Raw genomic sequence first — 22,994 nt, 5'->3', positions numbered from 1 at the left:
ATATTTCTTTGGTAGAAATGTGATCAGTATAAAGGTAGTATGGTGAGAACATGTAGCATATATGCTGAGCCTAATAATGTTCCTTAAACTATTTCAGTTGTACAACACCGATTATCTATTATGCTGCAGATGTGACAATCAAGTATTCTTTCATAAGTCAGACGAAAGCAATTTTAAAGAATCCCCTGATTTTATATCCCTTCTTAGTTACACGTACTGTACATAGAAGTAAAGTCATTCAAAACACAAATACACTTTGTCAAGTATAGTAATTGATCTAATATCCCAAAAGAACTTTATCATTTCCCAAGACATGCACCACAAGGTTATACGAGGCCTGATAACCATGATGGCAAGACATGTTTATGGAATTGTAAAACTAATCATACAAATGTTATATTAAAAACCTGCCAAACATCCAAGTATGGAGACAAAAGGGGTTTCATCATGAGCGTCACACAATGGTGTGCTGTACATAGGCTTAGGCATTCTTGTTTTTGGTTTGACTGCTGCTGGCTGATGAACCCGTTTGTTGCAGCAGCGCCAGTGTGTTTGGAGTTAGTCAAATAGTTATCCTCTTTGGGCTACTTTTACATTCTTGGAAGCTCTGAGTAAACCTGGTTTTGCTTGCTTATGATACATAATTAGATAAATTGTGGTAACCCTAGAAGACGCATGAAATTAATCTGTCAGAGAAATTAAGCCTCTATACACAGGGCTTCATGAATACAAATGCACATAGAGTAATGTCTACCTTAGGTGTGATTGTAATTTGTTACATAAGAAATTGCTTCTTCTGTTTTGCCACTCCCTCTTTGCACCTTGTTTTATAGTAATGTAGTGCCAAAATTCCATCCTGTATACCCGTATCATAAAACAAGTTTCATTTCAATGCATTTCAGGAAGCACAGTAGTTCAGCTGTGTACATTGAAGATGTAATGTCAAAATTAATGTCAATGCAATACGCAATGGAGTTGAAAAGTATAATACTGTAGATGTTGATTCTGGCTGGGGAAATAAACAGACCAAACCGTAACAATGATTAAAATTGTTAACCCATAAATGGGAGAAGCAAGCATTACATTCTAAAAAAAAGGATGGGAAAAAAGGGAAATTAAATAAAAAAGCAGCTCAATTCTTTGTCAAGTCAGCTATACATCAACGCTGAAGTCTAAAATGTCTGAACGTCAAGTCTGGACCAGGTGGAGAGTTGGTAACTATTGCACATTAAATTAAAAGATTTAAAACCACCATTTTGGCATACAAACATTGCTTCCAGTTTGATCATGAGGACTTTACATACAATAAGATTGGGGTTCTTCTCACCCCAGGGCTATGAGATGACAGAGGCAGTTCAGTGCCCCTACTACCTCAAACAGGTGGAACCCCAAAACGGCTTCTACCGTAAAAGAGAACAATATTTAAAACATGCAACATAAAAACTGGCACAAAAATAAAAAAGGAAAGTTATCTGTCTTCTGTCTTCTGTTAAATCAGACAACAGTGCCCCATGGTTGAGGTAAGTCCTCTGAGGCATTTGCTCAGCAAGGAGTGGAGACATGACATGCAGGAGGAGAGTATTCAAATCAGTGTGTCTTGAGTTGCATCCTCTTCATCTCATTCTAGTTCATTCAAATAGTTCAGAATAGCAGCACAGAATTACACCATCACACCATTCCTTCTCGCGAAGATGCCTCTGTATCCAGGAAACTGCCTTTTTAGCTGTTAATGTCTTGAATAATGGAGTTGGTGGTGGTCAGGCCAAAGATGAATGCTCCAAGCGTAACTGTGATTACACCATACACCACCAACACATGCCAACTGTAGGTGACAGAAGCAACATGAAAGTCATAAGAGTTAGAAATATATTTTCAAATGGCACCAGAGGACCAGTTCATGCATTGAAAATGTAAACAAAATATTAGCTTGCATAACTCTTAGGGATCCAAGTAATTTAATATGAATCTGCCAATACAGAATCCCCTCCCGATCCAAGATTTATACTTTACCAGATAATACAGCCGCAAAAATTAACTTAGTAAAGCCAATCAAATTAAGTAAGATAGTGGCTGTTGGACTACTTCAATTTTCCCCTTTAAATCACTTGAGCCCTATTTTATACTATCTACAGCGAAAATGGCCTAACTGCACACGTGAGTTTGAGATTGATCGGTTACAGTGCATTCTGGCGCAATATTAAAATTCTCTTACTTCTTTTGCAACAGCAATGTAGTTACCCAGCTTGCACCAAAATGATATCAAAACCAAGACATTTTGAGTGATATAGTCATAGTTATAGCGGCGTAATTTATTTGCCATACCAAGTAAGAGAGATTGTCGGCACTCTGAACTTAAGCGTTTGATTAGATTGACCTCAGAATATAGGAAACTTTGGCTGGAATTGCCCTTTAAAATATGTCCACACTGCAGACAATTTAGCAGCTGCTGAACAGTAAATATGTGTTTCTGCCTTACTGCTGCAAGTTGTGGGTAATGTCTGTTTACAACCCCTACAGTCTATGACAGCTGACATAGACAGGAGAGCAATGTGGTAGAAGGATCAGACTTTGATCGGGCTTAATATAGCCGATCAAATTAAACATGTCTTGATCGGCTCTGAGACTGATCTTTCAGACTGGATCGGGACATTCCCAATAAATATGGTTGCTGGTTGGTTTCCCAACTGAAAGGAAATCAAATAATTTACTTGAGAGACCCGTTGCCAAGTAATGATCAACACTATCTTACCTGGGAGATCTGCTCTCTGTCTCTGAAAGCTTGGCATGAATGAGACACAGACCTATTGAAAAAAATAAACGAACAGATGTTAAAGTATCACAATTATTGTGGCATTAAAGCTTTACACAGTGCCAAATATCATGCAATCATACCTGGGAAAACAAAGATGAAACAGGCTGCTAGTCCTCCAATTAGTGATATCACCCGGCCTATATCTGGGATGAAGAGGGCAAGGACGAGGGTGATAGAAAACCACACCAGCGTCTGCAATATCCTGCGTCTCTGCTCACGTCGCACACATACCTCAACCTGCTCGCCTTGGAAACGCAGCCACAGTCCTTCTATAACTGCCCTGGAAGAATGTAACAGTAATATTTATTTTGGGGATGATTTACGATGAAATATGAAAAATAGGACGGATCCGTCTTGATCACTTGACTAAAGTGATAATGTGTGCCGATTTGCGTAATGTTTGGACAAATTTGTAGGCGTAATTTGCAAAAATCAATGTGCGAATGTGTGTGCACAGTTCCACCACGATCGGACGCTGCGTTCATGATTTGCAGCATTTTGTCCAAAACGTGCCACTGCTAACTTTAGATGTCAATCTTAGCCAATCAGGATGAAAAATCAATCAAATCAAGCAGATTAGTCTTGATCACATGACTATAGAGATCATGTGTACCGATTTGCGTGAGATTTGGATATAATCTGAAGGAGTAATGTCATTTTTTTTATTTTTTACATAAGTTGGCCTCCTGGTGGCGCTATAAATGGCAGATGTGAAAAATGCAGGGCAAATGTTTTTCCTTGGCCTCTAGGTCTAGGGAGTGCGCATACAGTTTTACACAGATCGGTGCAGTTATAGGTAAAAGCGTGAATCGGCCTGGTATAACGCCACCATGAGGCTGATTAGAACATTTTCAAGTGGCATTTCTTCCTCGGCCTGGTGGGAATATGCGTGAATAATTTCACGGAAATCGCACGCTGTGTTCATGTTTTGTGGCATTTTGTTCAAAACGAAGCACTCCTGTAAACTCTGGAAGCCAATCTTAGCCAATCAGGATGGAATATGAAAAATGTTAAAGACCTGTTTAATGACTATAGAGATACTGTGTACCACAGTCTTTTTCTGTGCCTCAGTAGCATTGCCTTACCTGCCACAGAAGTGCAAAATTGGATAGGAGGTGACAACACAGACGATGATGAAAGCTCTTGCGATGGCGACTGCAATGTCATCAGGAGGATATGACATCAGCACATCCTGACTAACATTGGAGCCAAATGACAGGAACCCACAGACACCTGCAGATGGAGAATATTAAATTACCACCGTGTTATTGTGTTGGGTATTGCAACTTACATTCAAACCACTGAGTATATATGGGAAGATAAAAATAAAAAAAAGACGTCCGCACACAGTGATTTTGCAAAAGCTCCCAATCAAGGCTTTATAATAGATTAATGTTTGACACATGGTCTTCTTCAGAACCCAAGCTGATGCACCCCAAAACCTTTGCATTTTGAAAAATAAACAGAGACACATAAAGAACATACCTGTCCCTGTGTACACAAAGAGGCAGATAATCATGCTGAAAGTGACTACAATTCCCCAAGGTTTAAGCTCACTCCTTTTCATGCTATTGAACACTGGGACAGCGCTGACATGGCACTGTGATATAGGAGGAGAGAGACAAGGAGGGAGGAGTAAATCGATTTCTCTCAACATTCAATAGAAGTCACAACAAGTAATAGTAATTGCAAAACAGGCAAACACTTGCAGTACATGTAGTGATTGACCAATACATCATTTGGCCTAAACAGGACATTAAACACAATTTTGGCATTTAACCTTCCAATATTTTAGCGTGCCCCCCAAACTGAAGTATATATTTTGTTTACATTACAGTGCAATGGTAAGACATTCAATAATAGAATTTCAATGGAGTTTGAATGAGTAACAATTTGGAAATTTGATCTACCTTTGTTACAACGTTTCAGCTCACCTTCTATGTGCCTACAGTATATCACTTTATTTGGATGGGAGGGGGCTTTCTCTGACAGGCATATACATTTGCTTAAGTTTATAGCAACATCCCTATGTCCCTCTTTTTGTTGTTGGGCAAACTGCATGATCTAAAATTATACAGTACCTGGAAACCAAAGCATATGGTGGGCATTGCGTTGAACACAGCAGTCCAGGAAGACGCACTGTAAGAAACACACTGGTTTAGCACAATGTTTATGTTAGGGTTTGAATGAGAGGTAAATAATCATCAATATGCTGTTTAAGCTTTGATATCATCATATCCCAGCAGGAGAAAAAGCTCTAAATTGAATGTAAAGGAGATCATGGCATACACTGATATTACATACTAATATTAAGAGCTCACCTGGTAGGAATGTAGCCTGGAACCACCTCTTTATCAGGCCAGATGTACTTGATAATGACAACGATGGTAACGTACCAGGTACCAATGACACTCAATGTACTATAATAAAAACACAGACGGATATCTCATGTTACATTTGCAGGGCATTATTGAATGTTTAACTGTTGAGTGATAATTACCTGGCATATTTCTGAAACCCAATCTCTTTGGGGATGGAGAGCGGTAGAATAACCAGGACTGCAGTAACAACAATGGTGAACTTGCGGTCCGTGTACCAATTGCTATTAACCTCCGCTTCCCCTTCATGATATATTGCAGCCATCACTATATAAAAAAGGACAAAGTAAACAATATTACACAATATTATAATAAATAATCCAGTGCACACCATAGAACTTGACTATTTTACTTGAAATAGTTCTGTTTTGAGTCAAAACAGAACTATCAAATAAAAATGTAAGTCAAGTTCAATGCACTGTATTATTTGCATAGAAACATAGTTCATAGATTCTTGCACCAGTTATCACCTTGGAGGAAGGAACAGGGTATTTACATTGTCGCGACTCATGACATACTGTGTGTGTGTGTGTGTGTGTGTGTGTGTGTGTGTGTGTGTGTGTGTGTGTGTGTGTGTGTGTGTGTGTGTGTGTGTGTGTGTGTGTGTGTGTGTGTGTGTATATAAATATGAATATAAATATAGCTATATAACTAGATAGATGTGCAGAATTGAGAGGGAAGTGTTAACAACAGATAGAAGCTTCACCGGTCACATTCTGCTACCATAAGCAGACAGTGGTAGAATTTCTATACTGTCAGCACTTCAGATCATGCAATTGCATGGAACGGAAGGGTCATGTGATGAATACGTTTAAAGACTGTAATAGCAGAAGTAGTAGTAGTTGGCTTTGACACCCTTTGTTCTTATGTGGGAAGGTAGAGCCTGATTCTGGCAGCATGTAAAACTGACTCACATATGGAATAGTGGCATTTATAAAAACGGACTAACAGTTAAGAAAATGAAACCTGAAATTCAATACAAAAGCATACACTCACAGCGGTCTAGCTGGTCTCCAATGACAATGAAGAATGCAATGCAGGTGCCGAAGGTGTAGACAGCAATGGCTACTTCACATAAAACGCCTGTAACCTTCCCACAAGAGGCCCTCACTACCTCTTGATAGGTGCTTTCATTACTGACCTAGTAATAACACAAGGGACCAATGAGGTAAAAACAATGTAATCTCATGCATTATGATGGATATACAGTCAGCCTTCATTTGTATTTTGTCGTACGACTTGTGTACGTCATGTGCAGTGTTCATTTTGACAGCAAATTCTGATTTAGTCTTAGTTTTAGTACTACTTCATTAGTCTTAGTCTAGTCTTTAGTCTTAGTCTTGTCGTGCAACAAAACATAAAATAAAGTACTCTAGAACCATTGAGTATAAAGTTATTTTGACTATGAACACATATTGAATACCCTGATAATAAAAAAAAGATAAGTTACGCATAGCAACAGACTATCAGCTATCGATTCTGACTACAGTATATCTACTTAAAATATTAAATATGGTAGTTAATCAAATACTCATCAAAGATGAACATATGGCAACATGTGAATACATAATTAAATACACAGCATAAATAACACATTTCAAATAACTTCAATACCAACAGGCAGTGGGCAGGCAGAGCAAGTTAAGAGACATAGTTATAGGGCTATAGAGTTATAAGGCTGCGGGTGATCAATCGACAAGTCGATACAGACAGGTTGAAAGCATGAGAGAAAGGCAGAAAGTATTTCAGACCATCATTACCAAGTGACATAATAGACCCTAGACAGACACTCACCTGGGAACAGTAGGCCAGGACCACCAATCCAGTGATAATGAAGGTCAACATGAACTGAAATAGGAAGAAAAAGTATTACATTATGTTCTTCTGTTACCGTGTCTATAAATAATGTTGTGGTCGATCAAAAGAGGGTCCATAATATACAGTATGAGTTTGTAGTTGACAGACAACGGTTACCATTTGTGACACAACTATACTAGTAAAAATCAACAAATACTGTAGGAATGCTTAAGTTGCAAGTATGATGAGATCTTTATACAAAAATGTTAATAGTCGTGAACATGTCTTCCATGAAGTGGAGGAATGAACTGCATATTAGAACAGAAGAGTTCCTCTCTCACCATCTGAAGCATTATTCCAGCAGTCACGCCTCCTGCCATATTGAAGGCTGCTGGGAAGTTTAGGAGTCCCGCTCCCAGTGCTGCGTTCACTACAATGAAGACAGCTCCCATAGATGACACGCCATCACTCTTTCTCCTGTCTGGATCGAGGTGTGGGACAGAATCCACACTGGGGCTTTGCAAGAGCCATGCTCTTTCTCCAGGGTCCTCACTCCCTACTCCAACCCAGTCTGCTGTGTCACTATTAATCGCCATGTTTAACAGTCAACTGCAAGGACTCCACAAAAACAACCTCAAACCTAGGAACAGGCAGGGTGCTCAGCCTGGGTGAGGGGACAAGAAATCACATCAAAGTGTCAATGTCCAGCCTGTTCTCTGACTTCCAAGTTCAAAGTGGCAGTTGTCTCACTTACTCAGTGACCTGCAATGACACAATGTTCACAAGTAAAGTTCATTATGAGAAACGCAAAACAAAGTGGTACAGTTTAAAATAATAAAACATCCCGTTAACAATGAAAACTTAACAGAAAGGGATTCATTAGTCAAATGTTTTTGTGAATGGATAACACAAATAGTCATGTTTTTCAACTTTTTTTATGCTGCAGAAGTTGCATAAAGATATCTATAAAACCTTGTATATAGCCCATATCTATTATGCATTATAATCTGCTATAACAGTATTATAGTTATAAGCACTCTATAAATACTATAATGCTCAACTTATAGTGACTTATAATCACACTGTGCATTATAACAGCGAGCAGTTAGGGGTTAAATGTCTTGCTCAGGGACACCTCGAAGACTGCCGTTGCCGGGAATCAAACCTTGGACCTTCTGTGATTAGTCTACTTCTACATTTATGTTCTTCCCAGGCGGCCTCTCTACCCATTCAGCTATGGCCAATATATCAGATATGGCCAACATAAAAATGGGCTTCATGGAAAGTGTTAAAGATTTGTTTTTTAAACTTATGCCTAATCATTATTCTATCAATATCAAAAACCATTCAAAAAATGGTATGGTTAAAAAAACACCATACAGTTGTTGCCCTATGAGAAAACTCTTTTCAAAGTCATAAAAAACACTCATGACCAACTAATTGTATGAACTTTAGAAGAACACGGTTTATGAAGTGGAAAGACTCTAACCTACAATAAAAAATCATTGTAAAAACTCAATTTCATCCCAGTCAGCCCACAAGGCATGTGATCAGTAAAGAGAGCTTTACTGATCGTATTTTATGCAATTCATGAATTCACTTTGGAATAATGAACCCTTCCTTCCTCACTGAGACTACAATATAAATCAAATAAGCATGGTTTTAGTTCGTTTTAATGTTAAGTACCACAAATTGCATACCTTTGCGCAAGCCAAGTCGTGCCAAGTGTGAGGTCCATAATGCATTAAAGTCTTGGCTCAGTCCACACACCACATCTCATTATCACCAGTGGTGTAAAGTCACTTAGTACATTTACTCAAGTACTGTGCTTAAGTACAATTTTGAGGTACATTTACTTTACTGGAGTATTTCCAATTTTCAATACTTTTACTTCTCCACTACATCTCAGAGGCAAATATTATACTTTTACTCCACTACAATTATTTGAAAACTTTAGTTGCTAGTTACTTTGTAGATTTTGATTACAACAACAACACATATGGTACCCACTTCAACCCTAAATACATTTCTGCCATTTGAAAATAGTCGATCTACAAGCTCACAATGCGCTGCATCATTTTTATACATATTTGAAAACTTGTGAAATGGGACATTCTGAATAATAAGTACTTTCTACTTTTGGTACTTTAAGCACATTTTGAAACCAATACTTTTGTACTTTTACTCAAGTAAATTTTGAATTCCGGACTTTGACTTATATAACAGAGTATTTCTACATTGCAGTATTGATACTTTACTTTTAAGTAAAAAAAAAAACATTGAGTACTTTTGCCACCACTGATATCACCTCCTAACTCCAGGAACCTGGAATAGCGACATCTGCGGGTCACATGACCAACCAGCACCCAGATCTAAGCTAACCTAATAAAAACACTGAATGAATAGTAGTGTTGTTGTTGTTGTTTAGCAGAACAACGTTTACAATTAAGTGAAGACCTGAACCCCAGGAGGCACAAAATCCCAGATATCTAAAACAGACAAGACGGTTATAAGGCTGGGTTTCCGAGGCTATGTTAACGTTGACTTATTTCAATGTTACTAGCATTAAATAGCACAGGAAAAAAGCCAGATTGTACCTGCTAACAGCTGAAACTGCTACCCGTGTTTCAGGCAAATAACGTTTAGTAGCTGTGATTTACTTAGTGAATAACAGAAGAATAATGTTGTCAAATAAATCTGACATGATTAACGCTACAGTAACTCAATGTTGACCAACGTTAACCAGACAAAAGCAAATCTTTCTAGACCATCCATCTACGTTTAAACAAATATCCTTATTTTTCTATGTTGTTTACTTTGTGGACACAGATTTACAGAATAATATGACATTTGCAGAGGGCATTTACCTGGTCCAGTATGTTGCAGCTCTCCTGTCCTGTCCTCAGAATGAGAGGGTGTTTGTGTGTGGAGTGGCCACAACACTGGTCCGCACCTTAGAACAAGCAGTGAGACATCATGTGACCTGGCCTCATGTGATTGGGGTTCTGGGAATTGTAGTCTTCTTAACCACTTAAACCCCATAAGGGGTAACCGGAGTCCCTCAGGGCTCAATACTAGTATTTTTTGTTTTCTGAGTTTTTGTTTTTATTTTAAAGATAATGAGCTTGAGGGAAAAAAAAACACATAGTTTCTTCTAGAATTGATTTATTGTTTGTTCAGAGTAAAGTACATGACCAGTGCCCCATTATTCACCGACTTCCATTGGGGGGGGAATTCCAAACAAACATCTCCTTTAATGTCGTTTGGACCTTTATCCCTCAATTTCCTAATGAGGCCAATAGGTTATTATGGGTGGTAACATCCTTAAACGAGAACCCGATGCATTTTTATTTCCCCCCCATAACAGAGTAGGTGTCAGTACAATGTTCAACACATATGGAAAGAAATAAAGTTGGGTGTTTGGATTTAGGGCATGAAAAAAAAGAGTGGTGTCAAGAAATTGTGCAAAGGAACCATCCATCTCTAAACCTTGTTAGAAGTCTCATGACTAGTGCTCGTGTTGCAAGAGACATTGAAGAGAACTGACTTAGAAACTGCTGTCTGTCAGTAGAACACACAGTAACCAACTACACCGAAATGCTAAACATTCCTACAGGACAAATACTGCATACAAGGGAGACAAGATAGCGCAATAACAAAGGACCCGATAATTAAGAGACAATGGGCCAGTCACTCATCGTTCATCATGTTAGTTCATTCCTGAAACCAGATTGATTGTGCTTGGTTGATAAGCAAGAAAAGCTCAACACTTAGGGACTGTAGTATATACACTGTAGAGTGCCATTCTACTGAAACGATTATGAAACAATTATCTCCAATAAAGTGCTATGAGATTTTAACATAATGGTCTCAACTTCAAGGAGGAAAACGTAACTCTGGCTAAAGACTTACAAGAACAAAAGTTCAGTCCAAGAACAAATTTACAAACTAACATCACCCCAGTGATGGGATCACAATGGCCCACAGCAGACAAATAAAGCTATGAGAAGAACAACAATCTAAAATGCAGCCATAATTTGATTCCAAATAATAAATAAGCACAGACAAGGTCCTCAGATATCAGCCCTTCAGTCAGCAGTGGGGTAAAAGTTGTTTTTACAATCTCTGACATAGTCGTCTCTCCCGCGGAAAAAAGAACAAGCAGAAAGATGTGCGTTTGGAAACTAAAAAGAAACAAACCGTTTAACAATAACCCTAAATGCTAGGGACTCACTGGTCAAAGTTGAACTCATGATGAAACCCAATCAATAAAATGTCAAACCCAACATCCAGCTCTTTTTCTATGATGGAATGAAAGGAAAAGAGAGACAAAATGACACACGGCGCTCCTCTTTTAGATAGCTGCTTTGATGTGGTCTCTCCTATGTGATCCTCTCTACTTGGTGACTGCATGGATTCCTTGTGCCAAGTATCCCACGTTGCCCGAAGTAACACCAGCCATGGAAATCCTGCCATCCTTGGTCATATACACAGAGAACTCCTTCGTCAGGCGCTCAACCTACAATAAGAGATATGGTCAGTAGTTTAAAGTCAGCAGCACATACAGTATTTCACAATGGAATGGCCTTACTCGGCTCAAGGCAATTCCATTACTGTAGATCTTAAGCCAAATCCAATGTCACTGTGACACAGTGCTTCTTCAGGAGTAAAGTTTGCCCACCTCAATTGCTCATGTTTACATTGTCAAAAACTTGAGCTCATACAGTAGACTATACATTGTCAAAAACTTGAGCTCATACAGTAGACTACACATTGTTAAGTCAAATCATTATCAACCCATTAAAACCGGGAAAGCGTCTTAGATTTGAGCTATATACTGCATATAGCAACATAAGTTTTTCCGAAAACTGTTAGGATTTAGAAGGCATGTGTAGAATCAGGCTCATGTCTAAATGGGTTAAATTGATCTTAGGGATCAACTCTCCAGAGTGTGTGTGTGTGTGTGTGTGTGTGTGTGTGTGTGTGTGTGTGTGTGTGTGTGTGTGTGTGTGTGTGTGTGTGTGTGTGTGTGTGTGTGTGTGTGTGTGTGTGTGTCGTTTTGGTATTGTGTACATTGTGCTAAGCACCTGGATGTGGATATACTCTTCACATGACAGCCATTTTGCTATTACATCATACAAAAAACTCACAGATGTATGACACAAGAACACAATGGCCATGTGAGTATGGTCATTTGTGCATGCATGTGGCTACATTTTGAAGCTTTTTTAATGCTTTTATAATGACATTAGATAGAAGACCAACTATCTGGACAAAGAAGCACTTCAGTTAAGCTCAACTGAACATAATAGGCCAAATAAATATTCAATAAGTACATAAAGTGTACATTTCATGCATCACAACATCACAGATTAAGTCTTGCTTTTCCATTTGCTTTCAAAGACAATATATTCACAAATGCTGTCGAGATGCAGCTTCACTAGATGAATCCTCACCTAATGACATTGTTCCATTTTAGAATAGGGGGAAGAGTTTGAGATGATTTACGTATATTATACAGATAAAAATTAAATGCTGGCATTTACTGGTATATTAAACTTTTGGCATCATGTGTGAATGTGCGTCATTTTTGAATGCTGCATTCAACTACCATTTTCGTGCAGGCAATATCACATCACCCTACCTAGTCAAAATGCCTACATTGTCATAACAGCACAAGTGTGAACGCAGTGAGTCATGACAGGGCTTAAATAAGAGATATTAGTTTTATGTACAAACTGTTCTACCAACAAAATAAAAAACTTCATAAAAACAATGTTTGCATTCGCGAACAGTTCAATACCAAGCAAGCAAAGCTATGGGAAACTAAACCAGGTTCTGGTATTCTACATTTGGGAAACCCGGGATTAAATATTGCAAGAAGCTCAAAGTGTTTAAATGGGCTTTCTGTCTTAGCTCAGCAGTAGAAATGTCAGCACTCACATGGGGGACCCAGGTATGATTTAAGAGCAAGTAACATATTGCAGCTTTAAGCAATTGAAATTCCAATGTAAACTGGGATTTTGTTACAGAACGAGACGGTAACAGATACTACCTCTTCATGATTCTTCACACCAAATTCTACCGAGGATTAGGGGAAGAAAATAAGACAAATTAAACACGTAAACCCTACATACTTAGTTGACCGGAGTCCCCCAGAGCTTTATACTACCTCTGTTCCTTTTTCCCATCAAGATCAAACCTTTACTGAAAATAGCCGATATATACAATCTCACAACGCACAGCGGTGAATTGTCTCCGAATGTTTGCCCCAAAAAAAGGGGACGCTACTGTTCAAGTGGACACACCCTTTAAATAAAGACTATACGCATCCATGTACCTGGTCAGGTTTAAGGCCTGTGAAGCAGAACATGCCAATCTGATCGATAACATGCTGCCAGTTGCGGCTAGAGCCCTCCTTTTTCAGGCCAGCTGCCAGCTTTTCCCTCATCACGATGATGCGATTGGCCATGTCATGAACCTCCTGCAACCTGGGCAAGAGATTGAAAAACATAATTAAGTGAACTGATGAAGTGATTGTAGTAACATACGACAATGTTATGACATATAAACAAGATCTGATGTGCTAAGACTCAAGCACACCTGAAGGGAAAACAAATAATATACACACACACACACATATCAAAATTATAATAATTCTAAGGGCATACCACAATGCACGCAGATCTGGTGTGTTGAGAATAGTTGCTGCGATTCTGGCACCATTCATTGGTGGATTTGAGTAAATGGGTCTGATGAGAATCTTAAGTTGAGACTCAACCCTCTTAGCCTCCTCCGCATCGTTACATATAACAGAGAACCCTCCAACACGCTCACCTGTTTACATAAACACACACACACAGTGTCAAACAACTTGGGCTCTAATCAAAGTATATTTCTGCTGTACATTAATCATTTAATATTATGTATTTGCTAATGTTAGCATGTAAATGAGCACTGTTACACAGTACACAAGTTATTACATAATACACATTTTAACAACTTTCTTTTAGTGATTTTATCTACTTGATGACTATGACAATGTACCTTTTGAATGGTATGGTAGCATACATTTTCAATGTATCATTCACACCAGTAGATTTTTTTATACCAAGCACTTTGTATCTTTTGCTAGTGCTATATAAATAAAGTTTATTATAATTATAGTCTACTGACCATAGAGACCCATATTCTTTGCAAAGGACTGAGAGAGAACGATGTTGTGACCCTGTTCAATGAAGTAACGTACAGCCCAGGCATCTTTATCAATGTCTCCACTGGCGAAGCCTTGGTAGGCCATGTCAAAGAACACCAGCAGGTCCCGTTTCTTAGAAGTGAAAAGGGTAGAGTGAGGAAATCGCACAATGGTTAATCTTGGTTGTACTCCAAGTCCTGTCTTTGCCGTCTTTGACAAGGTGCACTGTGTGTAGCAACAAAAGTTTAAGGAGAGTGAGTGCATTCTCACCTTAATCAGGTCAGAGAGCTCCTTCCATTGTTCTGGCCTGGGGTCCACACCAGTAGGGTTGTGGGCACATGCATGCAGCATGATCACACTCTTTTCTGGGATTTGCTGTGGAATAAAACGCATGAATGCTTCAATCACACGGGTCACCACCTCAATTTTTATCTTCTCAAATCATTCTTCTTAACCCCCTGAACTATTCCGGTCTCTTCACTTACCGAAATATCCTCAAGTGCCCCTTTGAAGTCAAAGCCGCAGGTGGAAGGATCGTAATATCTGTATGCTTTGAGCTGCATGCCAGCGTCCTTGAAGATGGGTGTGTGGTTACCCCAGGAAGGCTTGGGCAGGTACACCTCACGGGGCCCACCATGGAAACGAGACTGTAACAAGGGAAAATATGTAATGACTAATGCACCCAAACATCAACCTGCATTAATAGAAATCACCAAAAAAAAGGTCCTAACCAGGAAGTTGGCTCCAATGCGAAGAGATCCGGTTCCTGAGATGGTCTGGACAGTGATGTTCTGAACATGGAAGAGAAAGATTACTGTAGTGGCTTGGTTTTAACCACTTATGTTAAGCCCTACATACTTCGTTGCAAGACAATAGCAAAAATAGCCAATCTACAAGCCTTCAACGTGTCCCAATTGCAATGTGTTGTGAGCTTGCAGAGTGGCAATTTGTTTGGCCTAAAATGACATGCCCAAAATAGGAATGCCAGTGTGAAAAGTGGTTGAACCTTACACTGAGAATAATCATGAGTAAAGCGGCTAAAACAAACAACTTACTCTGCCACTCTTCAAGACCTCACTATCATCTCCAAGAGCAAGCTGGGCACACGCTTTGGAAAATTCCCCCAGACCGCCAATCCCAAGGTACTCCTTATCCATCTGCTTAGCTGCAATCAGAGCCTCTGCCTATAAGGAAAATTCAAAATGCAAGGTGACAGAAAAAAGTATGTTGATTCCTTTTGAATACACAATAGCTTCTTAATTTTATTTGCTGTGCAATTGCTACAAGCATATAACAACTGTACATCATTATGGTGATGAAGTAAAAAAAAAAATCCACTAAATACAAACATGTGTGCCTTAAGACATTCAGAATCCTGATTTTCCGCTGCTATAGCTATAGCAGCTGAGGTCAGGATGACAGTGCAAGAATGCACCAATGAGAAACATACAGACGTGCTACACCCCTATAACCGGTGTTAAACCTAGTGAAAATAACATCCTACAACCACAGTCAATGTTCTCTCACACAAAATCTTGCACTTAATCTCATACTGCATAATAGTGGAATATATTGATCCGTTTAAACTTGGAAAGGTAACAACTATGAATATTGCCCCCATCTTCCCCCTTGTGCGGGTGGGGTGAAAGCCAATAAAATACTGCCATGGCTCAACAACAGTGCCTTATTTAATGGGAGTATGTATGTTTTGCATAGTTCAATGCTATTAAGGACCCTGGGCTGCATCCTATACATGAAATGAGCAATGGAAATAAAATAAAAATCTTTTTTCTAATATACGTGTGTGTGTGTGTGTGTGTGTGTGTGTGTGTGTGTGTGTGTGTGTGTGTGTGTGTGTGTGTGTGTGTGTGTGTGTGTGTGTGTGTGTGTGTGTGTGTGTGTGTGTGTGTGTGTGTGTGTATATATATGATTTTTTTGAAGTGAAGCTGTATATTCAAACATGGAGTGGTGGGGGATACACCTTCGGGGATAGAGAGAGATCACTTTACCTTGCGGACACAGCTGAGCACAAAGGGCTTGCCCTGGTCATCTCTGTACGCCCCCACACCCAAGTTCATCTTCTTGGGGTTGGTGTCTTTCTTGAATGCCTCAGTCACCCCCAGGATGGGATCTGGGGGGCCCATTTGCACTCCACCCCACCATGAGCTGCAAAGAAGCCCAATAAGTTAATGGGAGAATAGACATAAGATATAGAAGAGATCATAGGAGGGTCAAGGGTGGGTCATGGGTGTCGAGGCAGGGTGAAGAGTGAGATGTAAATAGTGTGCACTGCACTATAAATAAACTCTTAAACCAGAAACACCAAAAATAGGAAAAACATGTTGAGGAGAAAGCTAGTTCCCATTCACTTAGGAAAGTGCATTAATAATTCTATCAATCTACACAGCTCATCTCTAACACTGATCGCACTAAGGGAAATGTCACTTTAGTTTTAAGGGGTTATTTTCACATCTACTCTGGCTTCTGTATGCACCCCAGACAGTATTTTAGGTTGCTTGCTTCAATATTATATGACCTTAACCCTATATCAATTCAAAATTCAATCCCCCCCATCCTATATAAGCCCATTGCAAACGCATGTCTCTGCTTCAGCTTCTCATGATGACCGACATTGTCCTCCAAGTGAATGTTTAATGTTTTGACCTTTATTTTTCGATTAGTTATTTCTCATGTTAATATTTTATGCTGTTGCTTTCCTTTTCAAATGCAGGAAGTAGACTCAGTCAGTTAACTTTTGAAATCAAGGATGCATATCATTGCGCAACTTCTGATGTGGGCATACCTGCGGAAAAGAAACATTGAAATTGTCCGAGGTTGAAGGAAATTTAGTTTTTGGTCATGGTATTGTTGTCCCCCATCAATTGGAGACAATATACAGAAGAAGAGCAGGCAAATTTTGCAGGCTGATGTGCGAGAGGGAGTTGGGAGCGGGCCGATATGTGAACTTGCACTAAAAGAAAATGGGTCTGTTTCCAATGTTAATGTTTAACAATTAAAAAACAAATAAAAAAATGAAGGTCAACACATTCATTAGAAGGGTAATATCAGTCATGAGATGAAGGGACCTTTGTTACAATGAGTCTAATGTGGAGTTTGATGTTGAATGGACATCTATTGGATGGTGGAGGGGGGTTGATCAAAATGAATATAAACTAGAAAATGTGCTCCTCGGAGCACAGGTCTCCGCCAGTACTGTTCCTGATTAATCCTGTCTTACCTCACTTCAATATATATAAATTATCTTTTGAAGTGACACACTTATTTATAGGACTATATTATGCGTCTCGCTAGCCAATCAAAGCACACCCTTTCAACATATTGTCACGTGTCACGTGAAGCTTGCCCAATGTTAGCTTGGTGGACACACGGAAGGACGAGAACGAAAACATAGTCTCCTGGCGGAGACAAATATCTAAATATTGAAGCAAGCAACTTAAAAACTGTCCGGGGCACACACAACAGCATGGATGGGTGTGAAAATGACCACAGAAGTGTATCAAGTGAAATACCCCTTTAACTTGGAGCATGATTCTCTTTTCCCAGTGTCTACTAACTCAAGCTCAATAAGGCTTAAATGTTACATTTACTTCTAGGTATTAACTCAAACCACTAGGTTACCTTCCCAGATGCATTGTATTAAATCAATATCAAACCTTCAATATTGAAAATTTGGTAAAACCAAAAAGGGACCAATAAGCATTCAAATCTACACGTTTAAGTTACACATCAAATCTTATAGTAAACTCTTTCACATGACGCCAGGCTAAGGGCACACACTAAGCTAATCTTCTACAATACAGTGGTCCTAGTTGTACTAGTGGATTAGAGTTAACAGGCTTGGACATTTTCATCTTGTGTACAGCCAATGTTTCATACTGTACAGGAGACAATGTGCATAAATTGTTGGTAAGATAATGCTCATATGTCAGTCTGAATGTCTCATGCAAGTCATGGAACTGATCTACATACATGTAAAGCCCATGAACTAAGAATGTTTAATTGTTTTGATCAATGTCACCTACTCAGTGTCATCATGTGTGGCAGAGATTTTTTTCTATCTCACAGCATCATGAACAAAGTCTGCCATAAAGACATATAATACTATTTTATTTTAAAATAGCATTATATCAAAATGCCCAATCATAAACCATTTTGTTTTGTGCATCTACAACAATGCATTTCCCTTTTGACACTTTGGTAATTATCAAATCGGGTCACACTCACAGTCATAAATACATTTAGACTATATGTTGAATGTTAGATGACTCAAAATCTCAGGTTTCATTTCATCTACTCTCACTGAAGCAAGCTTGGAGCTAAAATTAGACCTAAAGCTCTCTTAAAGTAGCGCAAGAGGCAGGAATGACCGACCGATAACGAATAAGGTCATATATTTCAGTTTCAGTTGCAACAGTGAGTTGGGCATCCATTGCTCCACACTTGACTTGTTGGAAATGTGTTTTGTCTGACAGCTATATATAATCAAATTAAACAGTTACACACCAATAATTAGTCCAATAAATGGTAAAGGGTCTTTTGCAAAAAATAATTATACTCTCTCTCTCTGAGGAATTATACTCATGATTAAGTACAGAAAACTTTCACCTGTCCAAAGCTTTGTTATTGCAGGAGTATGTGTGCATGCCATGCACACAAAACCTTTGAACATCTGAACTTACGAACATCAGACATCAAGGTCCCAGTGCCAGGGTTCAATGGCCTTACTTAATTAGAATGGGCAGTAGCACTGTTGATTTTGGTCAAAGAACTAGGCCTCATTTATTAGTAAGAAATAATAATGATTCAAAGAAAAACGTTTGTATCAAGTAAACAGCAAATGTCAAACACCCTGACTTTGAATAAAACTGCAGTAGTTTGGAAGCCAACCGCCAAGTATGCAAAAGATGTAGCCCTGAAACATGACTTCATGACGAAACTTCAACCTGGTGTTTGCACTCTCCCCCTTTTTGCCCCGTATATCTACATCAACGTTCAGATTTCAAATATAAAGTGCTTACCCCATGGCCACGGATGTTACAATTATGTACAGCCTCTCAGAGGTACCCGTATCTTCCGTATTGTTCAATAAAAAGAATTTTAAGCGATTGGTGGCCATTTTTTCCATAGAGTTATAATGTATCAGAGTGCAATACACCTCCCAACCGATAGGGTCACGTAGTTGAAAGCATATGGAGGAAATGCGGAGAAAATGGCCACCGATCGGATTAAAATGCTTTTTATTGAACAATATGGAAGATACGGGTACTTCTGAGGTCCCGTACATAATTGTAACATCCGTGGCCATGGGGTAAGCACTTAATATTTGATATCTGAACGTGTATGTAGATGTACGGGCCAAAAAGGGAGAACGTGCAAACACCAGGTTTAAGTTTCACCATGACGGTCGTGACAGACGACCGTCGTGTGTGATCCATGGCTAGCAAGCAACAGATGCAGAGGCATTGGGCAGACTCATTCTGAGGAGACACAACGACACGCACAGGACGGGACATGTGCATATGATGTGACATGTTCTGTCATTATAAATGTGCATACATTATTATCCTGTGAAAACAACTGCAGTAAAAGTATTTGCCCTCCAACGAGAACGTCAAAGGACACAGAGAGGTATAATGATGACACGCACCGACCAGATCCTCCGGTCTAGAATTGAGCCAATCAACGACTAAAGGCGAGATCACGATAACCAATTATCTTGTGCGAATTCACCGAGTACGGGACGTCGCTTGGATCAAACCGCGAACGCGCGATTGCGACCCTGAAACACCCAAGGAAACCTATTCAAATAACCCGGTGAATACAACAATTTAGCTAAATGAAAGTCATTTCAGACGAAACAACGCGTAAAGGATCGTTAATCGGATCCAGTGCCACTTGCGAGACAATAGCTCTATAAAGACAACTGAATGTAGGCCTGTTGTGTCCCATTTGACCGCTATCTGTATCAGCTAGCTACGTGGTTAACTGAGGTATGGCTCAGCATCAGTGGAAGCTCGCTGGCTGACAGCTCTCCTAACAAGAGCTACTAGCTAAACATTAGCTAAAGCTAAGCAGACCTATAAGCCCACAAAGCATCCCGGACGCGCTGCGCTGTGAGCTTGTAGATCGGCTATTTTCGGGAGCTACTAAACACCGACAAGAAGCACACCTGCCCGAGCGACACATTACTGAATGACATACAAACGCCCAAAGAAGGATGTTTTTCATTTTTTTAAGGATAATGCGGTACCTGTTGCGGGTGGACAGAGCTCCCAGGCTCGGGGAGATGTTCCCCACGCAGAAGATCACCTTGCTGGACTTGAGTAGGGCCATGTTTGTTGTAACAAGCAGCGCTCGGTCACAGATAGTTTGGCAGAGTGTGAACGGACGAGATGGAAAGGGCACCAAGTAGTGCGTAGCTACGCTCTGGTCACGTGGTGTCTGCGTCAAGGCAAAACATGGCTCTGGGCCAAAACGTGCTCGAGCCCGTGTGTGACTACAATATGACGTACTGGATTGAATACTTTATTTAAGAGTTTGCAAATAATACTATAGTCAGTGGTGGAAAAAGTACTAATATTTCTTCAAGTAAAAGTATCAATACTGCATTGTAGAAATACTCTGTTACAAGTAAAAGTCCGGAATTAAAAAGTAGAAAGTACTCATTATGCAGAATGTCCCATTTCACAAGTTTCAATTGTATAAAAATATTTTGAAATTTGCATATCTACAAGGTCACAATGCATCGCGATGCAACGCATATGGGCTTGTAGATCTGCTATTTTCAAATCGCCGAAATGGGGCTGAAGAAGTGGTAATAATGTATGTTCTATGTAATGATAATCAAAATCTGCAAACAAAGTAACTAGTAACTAAAGTTTTCAAATAATTGTAGTGGAGTAAAAGTATAATATTTGCCTCTGAGATGTAGTAGTGGAGTAGAATAAAAAGTACTGAAAATTGTACATACTCCAGTAAAGTAAAAAAGTTCCAACATTGTACTTATGTACAACAGTACTTGAGTAAATGTACTTTACACCACTGCAAAGAGTACAGTGGTACGATTATACAATGGACAATGGTGCTAAAAGGATAACACAAAAAGCCCTAGAGCTTGTTTCCATTGTGGTCCTGTGTGTGGCAGGCAGCGCGCACACACATGGTAGGTACCAAACCAACCAAGGATGGTTGCCCAAGCAATCCTGAATCCTCCGAGTCCCATGTACATGTGTATCCGATCCATTTTGAAACCTGTTATCAGATCAAATAATACAATTTTTCTATTAAACATTATCCAGGCACTCAATTGTAGAAGAGACAGCCTTTATTAAAACTGCCTTAATAAAGGTTTTAATTTCATGATTCAATAACATTTTACTTATAAGGGAGGTGGGGGTGGGAGTATCATACAATAAAGAATCTCCCCAATTTCCCATATATGATGCCTACCTACATTGTGAGAGATGATTGTAAACTGCATGTGAGGGATACAGGAAGAGTGGGCAGTGGCACCTGAGAAGTCTGGGCACCTCAATGTGAAATTGGCTATTTTATTTTCCAAAATGTGAAAAAGTAAGGAATAAAAGTATGCTTTGGAAAATGCTCTCAAATAATGTACAGTAAATCATTGTCAGACGTAAATGTACCCTTGAATTTATTGTTTATGCCATAATGACTGACAAGCCACTTTTGCTGCAATTTGTAGCAGTTGTTTAAAAATTAGGGGTTACATATTAAATGTTCAAGCATATATTTATAAAATAATGTAGGCTATATCCCTATAGACCAATTATTTGTTTACTAACATTGAGCCTGGACGCACAGGTGATTGTTTCACGCAATCAATTCCCAACCTGTTTCGGGGTGCACTGGTTTCAGCACACCCCAACCCCCTCTTGTGTGTGTTGGCTAGTGAGACGCGTCCTAACGAGACCTGATATAATGGGTTTCGTTGCGCGCATACTGGCTGCACGCAGCCAGTATGACGTCGTCTGTTAAGGGGTCTATACTTATTTCCGACCATTAGGTCCTACAATGCCATCCCCATAGAGCAATAGGCTCAAATGTACAGCTGTTCTGCCACATTTAGGATTCAAGGTTTGTAGAGTATCTCGACGATAATTGTTGATTAAAGTAAAACATTTTACTCATCCACAAGCATTGTAGTTCCTCGTTTGTCCACTTGAGAGCGACATGTTACAATAGGACGTTGTGATCTGAGCTGAGCTGTAGCCTGCAGCAGCTGCTTTTACATCAGTTCAGTTGAGTGCCCCATCTCAATTCACACCTTAGGTTGACTTGGTTTGATTGATTGATTGATTGAATACTTTATTAGACAGAAATGTAAACAGCACGAGGTGCAGTCAGACATTTAGGCTTAACGGATAACACAAAAACGTCCTGGGGACTTGTTTCCATTGTGGTCCTATGTATTCAATTCATCAATATATCATAAAATAACACAATAATACCTATCATCAACAAATATAAAATACTATATGTACAAAGGAGGAAAATGTCGGCAGTGAACGTCACCTCCTTTCTATGGGAACATTTAGTTTTCCTCCCCTTGTGGTCTCCTGATAAGAGGCAGAGTAGTAGATGAGAATTTTCCCATGTTTGTTTTATAAATGGGTGTAATACCAGATCGTTGTGCTCCCTCTAGTACATTACATTACATTACATTACAGTCATTTAGCAGACGCTTTTATCCAAAGCGACTTACAATAAGTGCATTCAACATAGGTAGGGAACGAAACTACTAATCAACTAGAAGTCTTAAGTGCATTTC

At 39.3% G+C, this 22,994-nt stretch overlaps 2 protein-coding genes across 6 annotated transcripts; both read right to left on the bottom strand.

Annotated features, from left to right (window-relative positions):
• Nucleotides 1-191: 191 nt before the first annotated feature.
• On the bottom strand, nucleotides 192-9,917 carry slc38a7 (solute carrier family 38 member 7). 4 transcript variants are annotated; one of them, XM_084066826.1, is made up of 12 exons: nucleotides 9,855-9,917; nucleotides 7,329-7,651; nucleotides 6,985-7,038; nucleotides 6,187-6,331; nucleotides 5,313-5,457; nucleotides 5,134-5,232; nucleotides 4,894-4,951; nucleotides 4,298-4,412; nucleotides 3,898-4,045; nucleotides 2,893-3,092; nucleotides 2,750-2,801; nucleotides 192-1,822 (listed from the first exon to the last, which is right to left on the bottom strand). In XM_084066826.1, exons 2-12 carry the CDS (start codon nucleotides 7,581-7,583, stop codon nucleotides 1,720-1,722), a joined length of 1,374 nt encoding a protein of 457 aa, XP_083922952.1. In that variant the 5' UTR covers nucleotides 7,584-7,651; nucleotides 9,855-9,917; the 3' UTR covers nucleotides 192-1,719. The 4 variants fall into 4 exon arrangements, with proteins under 4 accessions (XP_083922952.1, XP_083922953.1, XP_083922955.1 ...); XM_084066827.1 differs by having other exon boundaries at nucleotides 7,329-7,749; nucleotides 9,855-9,894; XM_084066829.1 differs by lacking the exon at nucleotides 9,855-9,917 and adding an exon at nucleotides 7,742-7,752.
• A 218-nt stretch (nucleotides 9,918-10,135) lies between these two features.
• LOC311040967 (aspartate aminotransferase, mitochondrial-like) lies at nucleotides 10,136-20,616 on the bottom strand. Of its 2 annotated transcripts, XR_014600344.1 has the most exons (11): nucleotides 20,454-20,616; nucleotides 16,192-16,348; nucleotides 15,238-15,366; nucleotides 14,914-14,973; nucleotides 14,668-14,829; nucleotides 14,453-14,557; nucleotides 14,164-14,314; nucleotides 13,659-13,824; nucleotides 13,328-13,478; nucleotides 10,324-11,506; nucleotides 10,136-10,273 (listed from the first exon to the last, which is right to left on the bottom strand). XR_014600344.1 is itself a non-coding variant. In XM_084051406.1 (10 exons), the coding sequence occupies exons 1-10, from the start codon at nucleotides 20,534-20,536 to the stop codon at nucleotides 11,384-11,386; spliced, it is 1,287 nt and encodes a 428-aa protein (XP_083907532.1). In that variant the 5' UTR covers nucleotides 20,537-20,616; the 3' UTR covers nucleotides 10,136-11,383. The 2 variants fall into 2 exon arrangements, 1 of the variants encoding a protein (XP_083907532.1); XM_084051406.1 differs by having other exon boundaries at nucleotides 10,136-11,506.
• Between the last annotated feature and the right edge of the window lie 2,378 nt (nucleotides 20,617-22,994).

Source organism: Gymnoscopelus microlampas, assembly GCF_963454915.1.
Source record: "Gymnoscopelus microlampas genome assembly, chromosome: 1".
In the NCBI taxonomy this organism is placed as follows: Eukaryota; Metazoa; Chordata; class Actinopteri; order Myctophiformes; family Myctophidae; genus Gymnoscopelus; species Gymnoscopelus microlampas.
Note: the sequence above shows the minus strand (reverse complement) of the source record. Positions and strands in the feature narration are given on the sequence as shown.

Coding starts and splice junctions, on each gene's coding strand:
- LOC311040967 (XM_084051406.1), bottom strand. CDS start 20,536: ATGGCCCTACTCAAGTCCAGCAAGGTGATCTTCTGCGTGGGGAACATC. Junction 13,825..14,163: donor AAAGAATATGGGTCTCTATG/GTCAGTAGACTA, acceptor TTATGTAAACAG/GTGAGCGTGTTGGAGGGTTC. Junction 13,479..13,658: donor CCAGATCTGCGTGCATTGTG/GTATGCCCTTAG, acceptor TCTCTTGCCCAG/GTTGCAGGAGGTTCATGACA.
- slc38a7 (XM_084066826.1), bottom strand. CDS start 7,583: ATGGCGATTAATAGTGACACAGCAGACTGGGTTGGAGTAGGGAGTGAG. Junction 4,046..4,297: donor CTTTGTGTACACAGGGACAG/GTATGTTCTTTA, acceptor CTCCATCTGCAG/GTGTCTGTGGGTTCCTGTCA. Junction 2,802..2,892: donor TTTCATCTTTGTTTTCCCAG/GTATGATTGCAT, acceptor TTTTTTCAATAG/GTCTGTGTCTCATTCATGCC.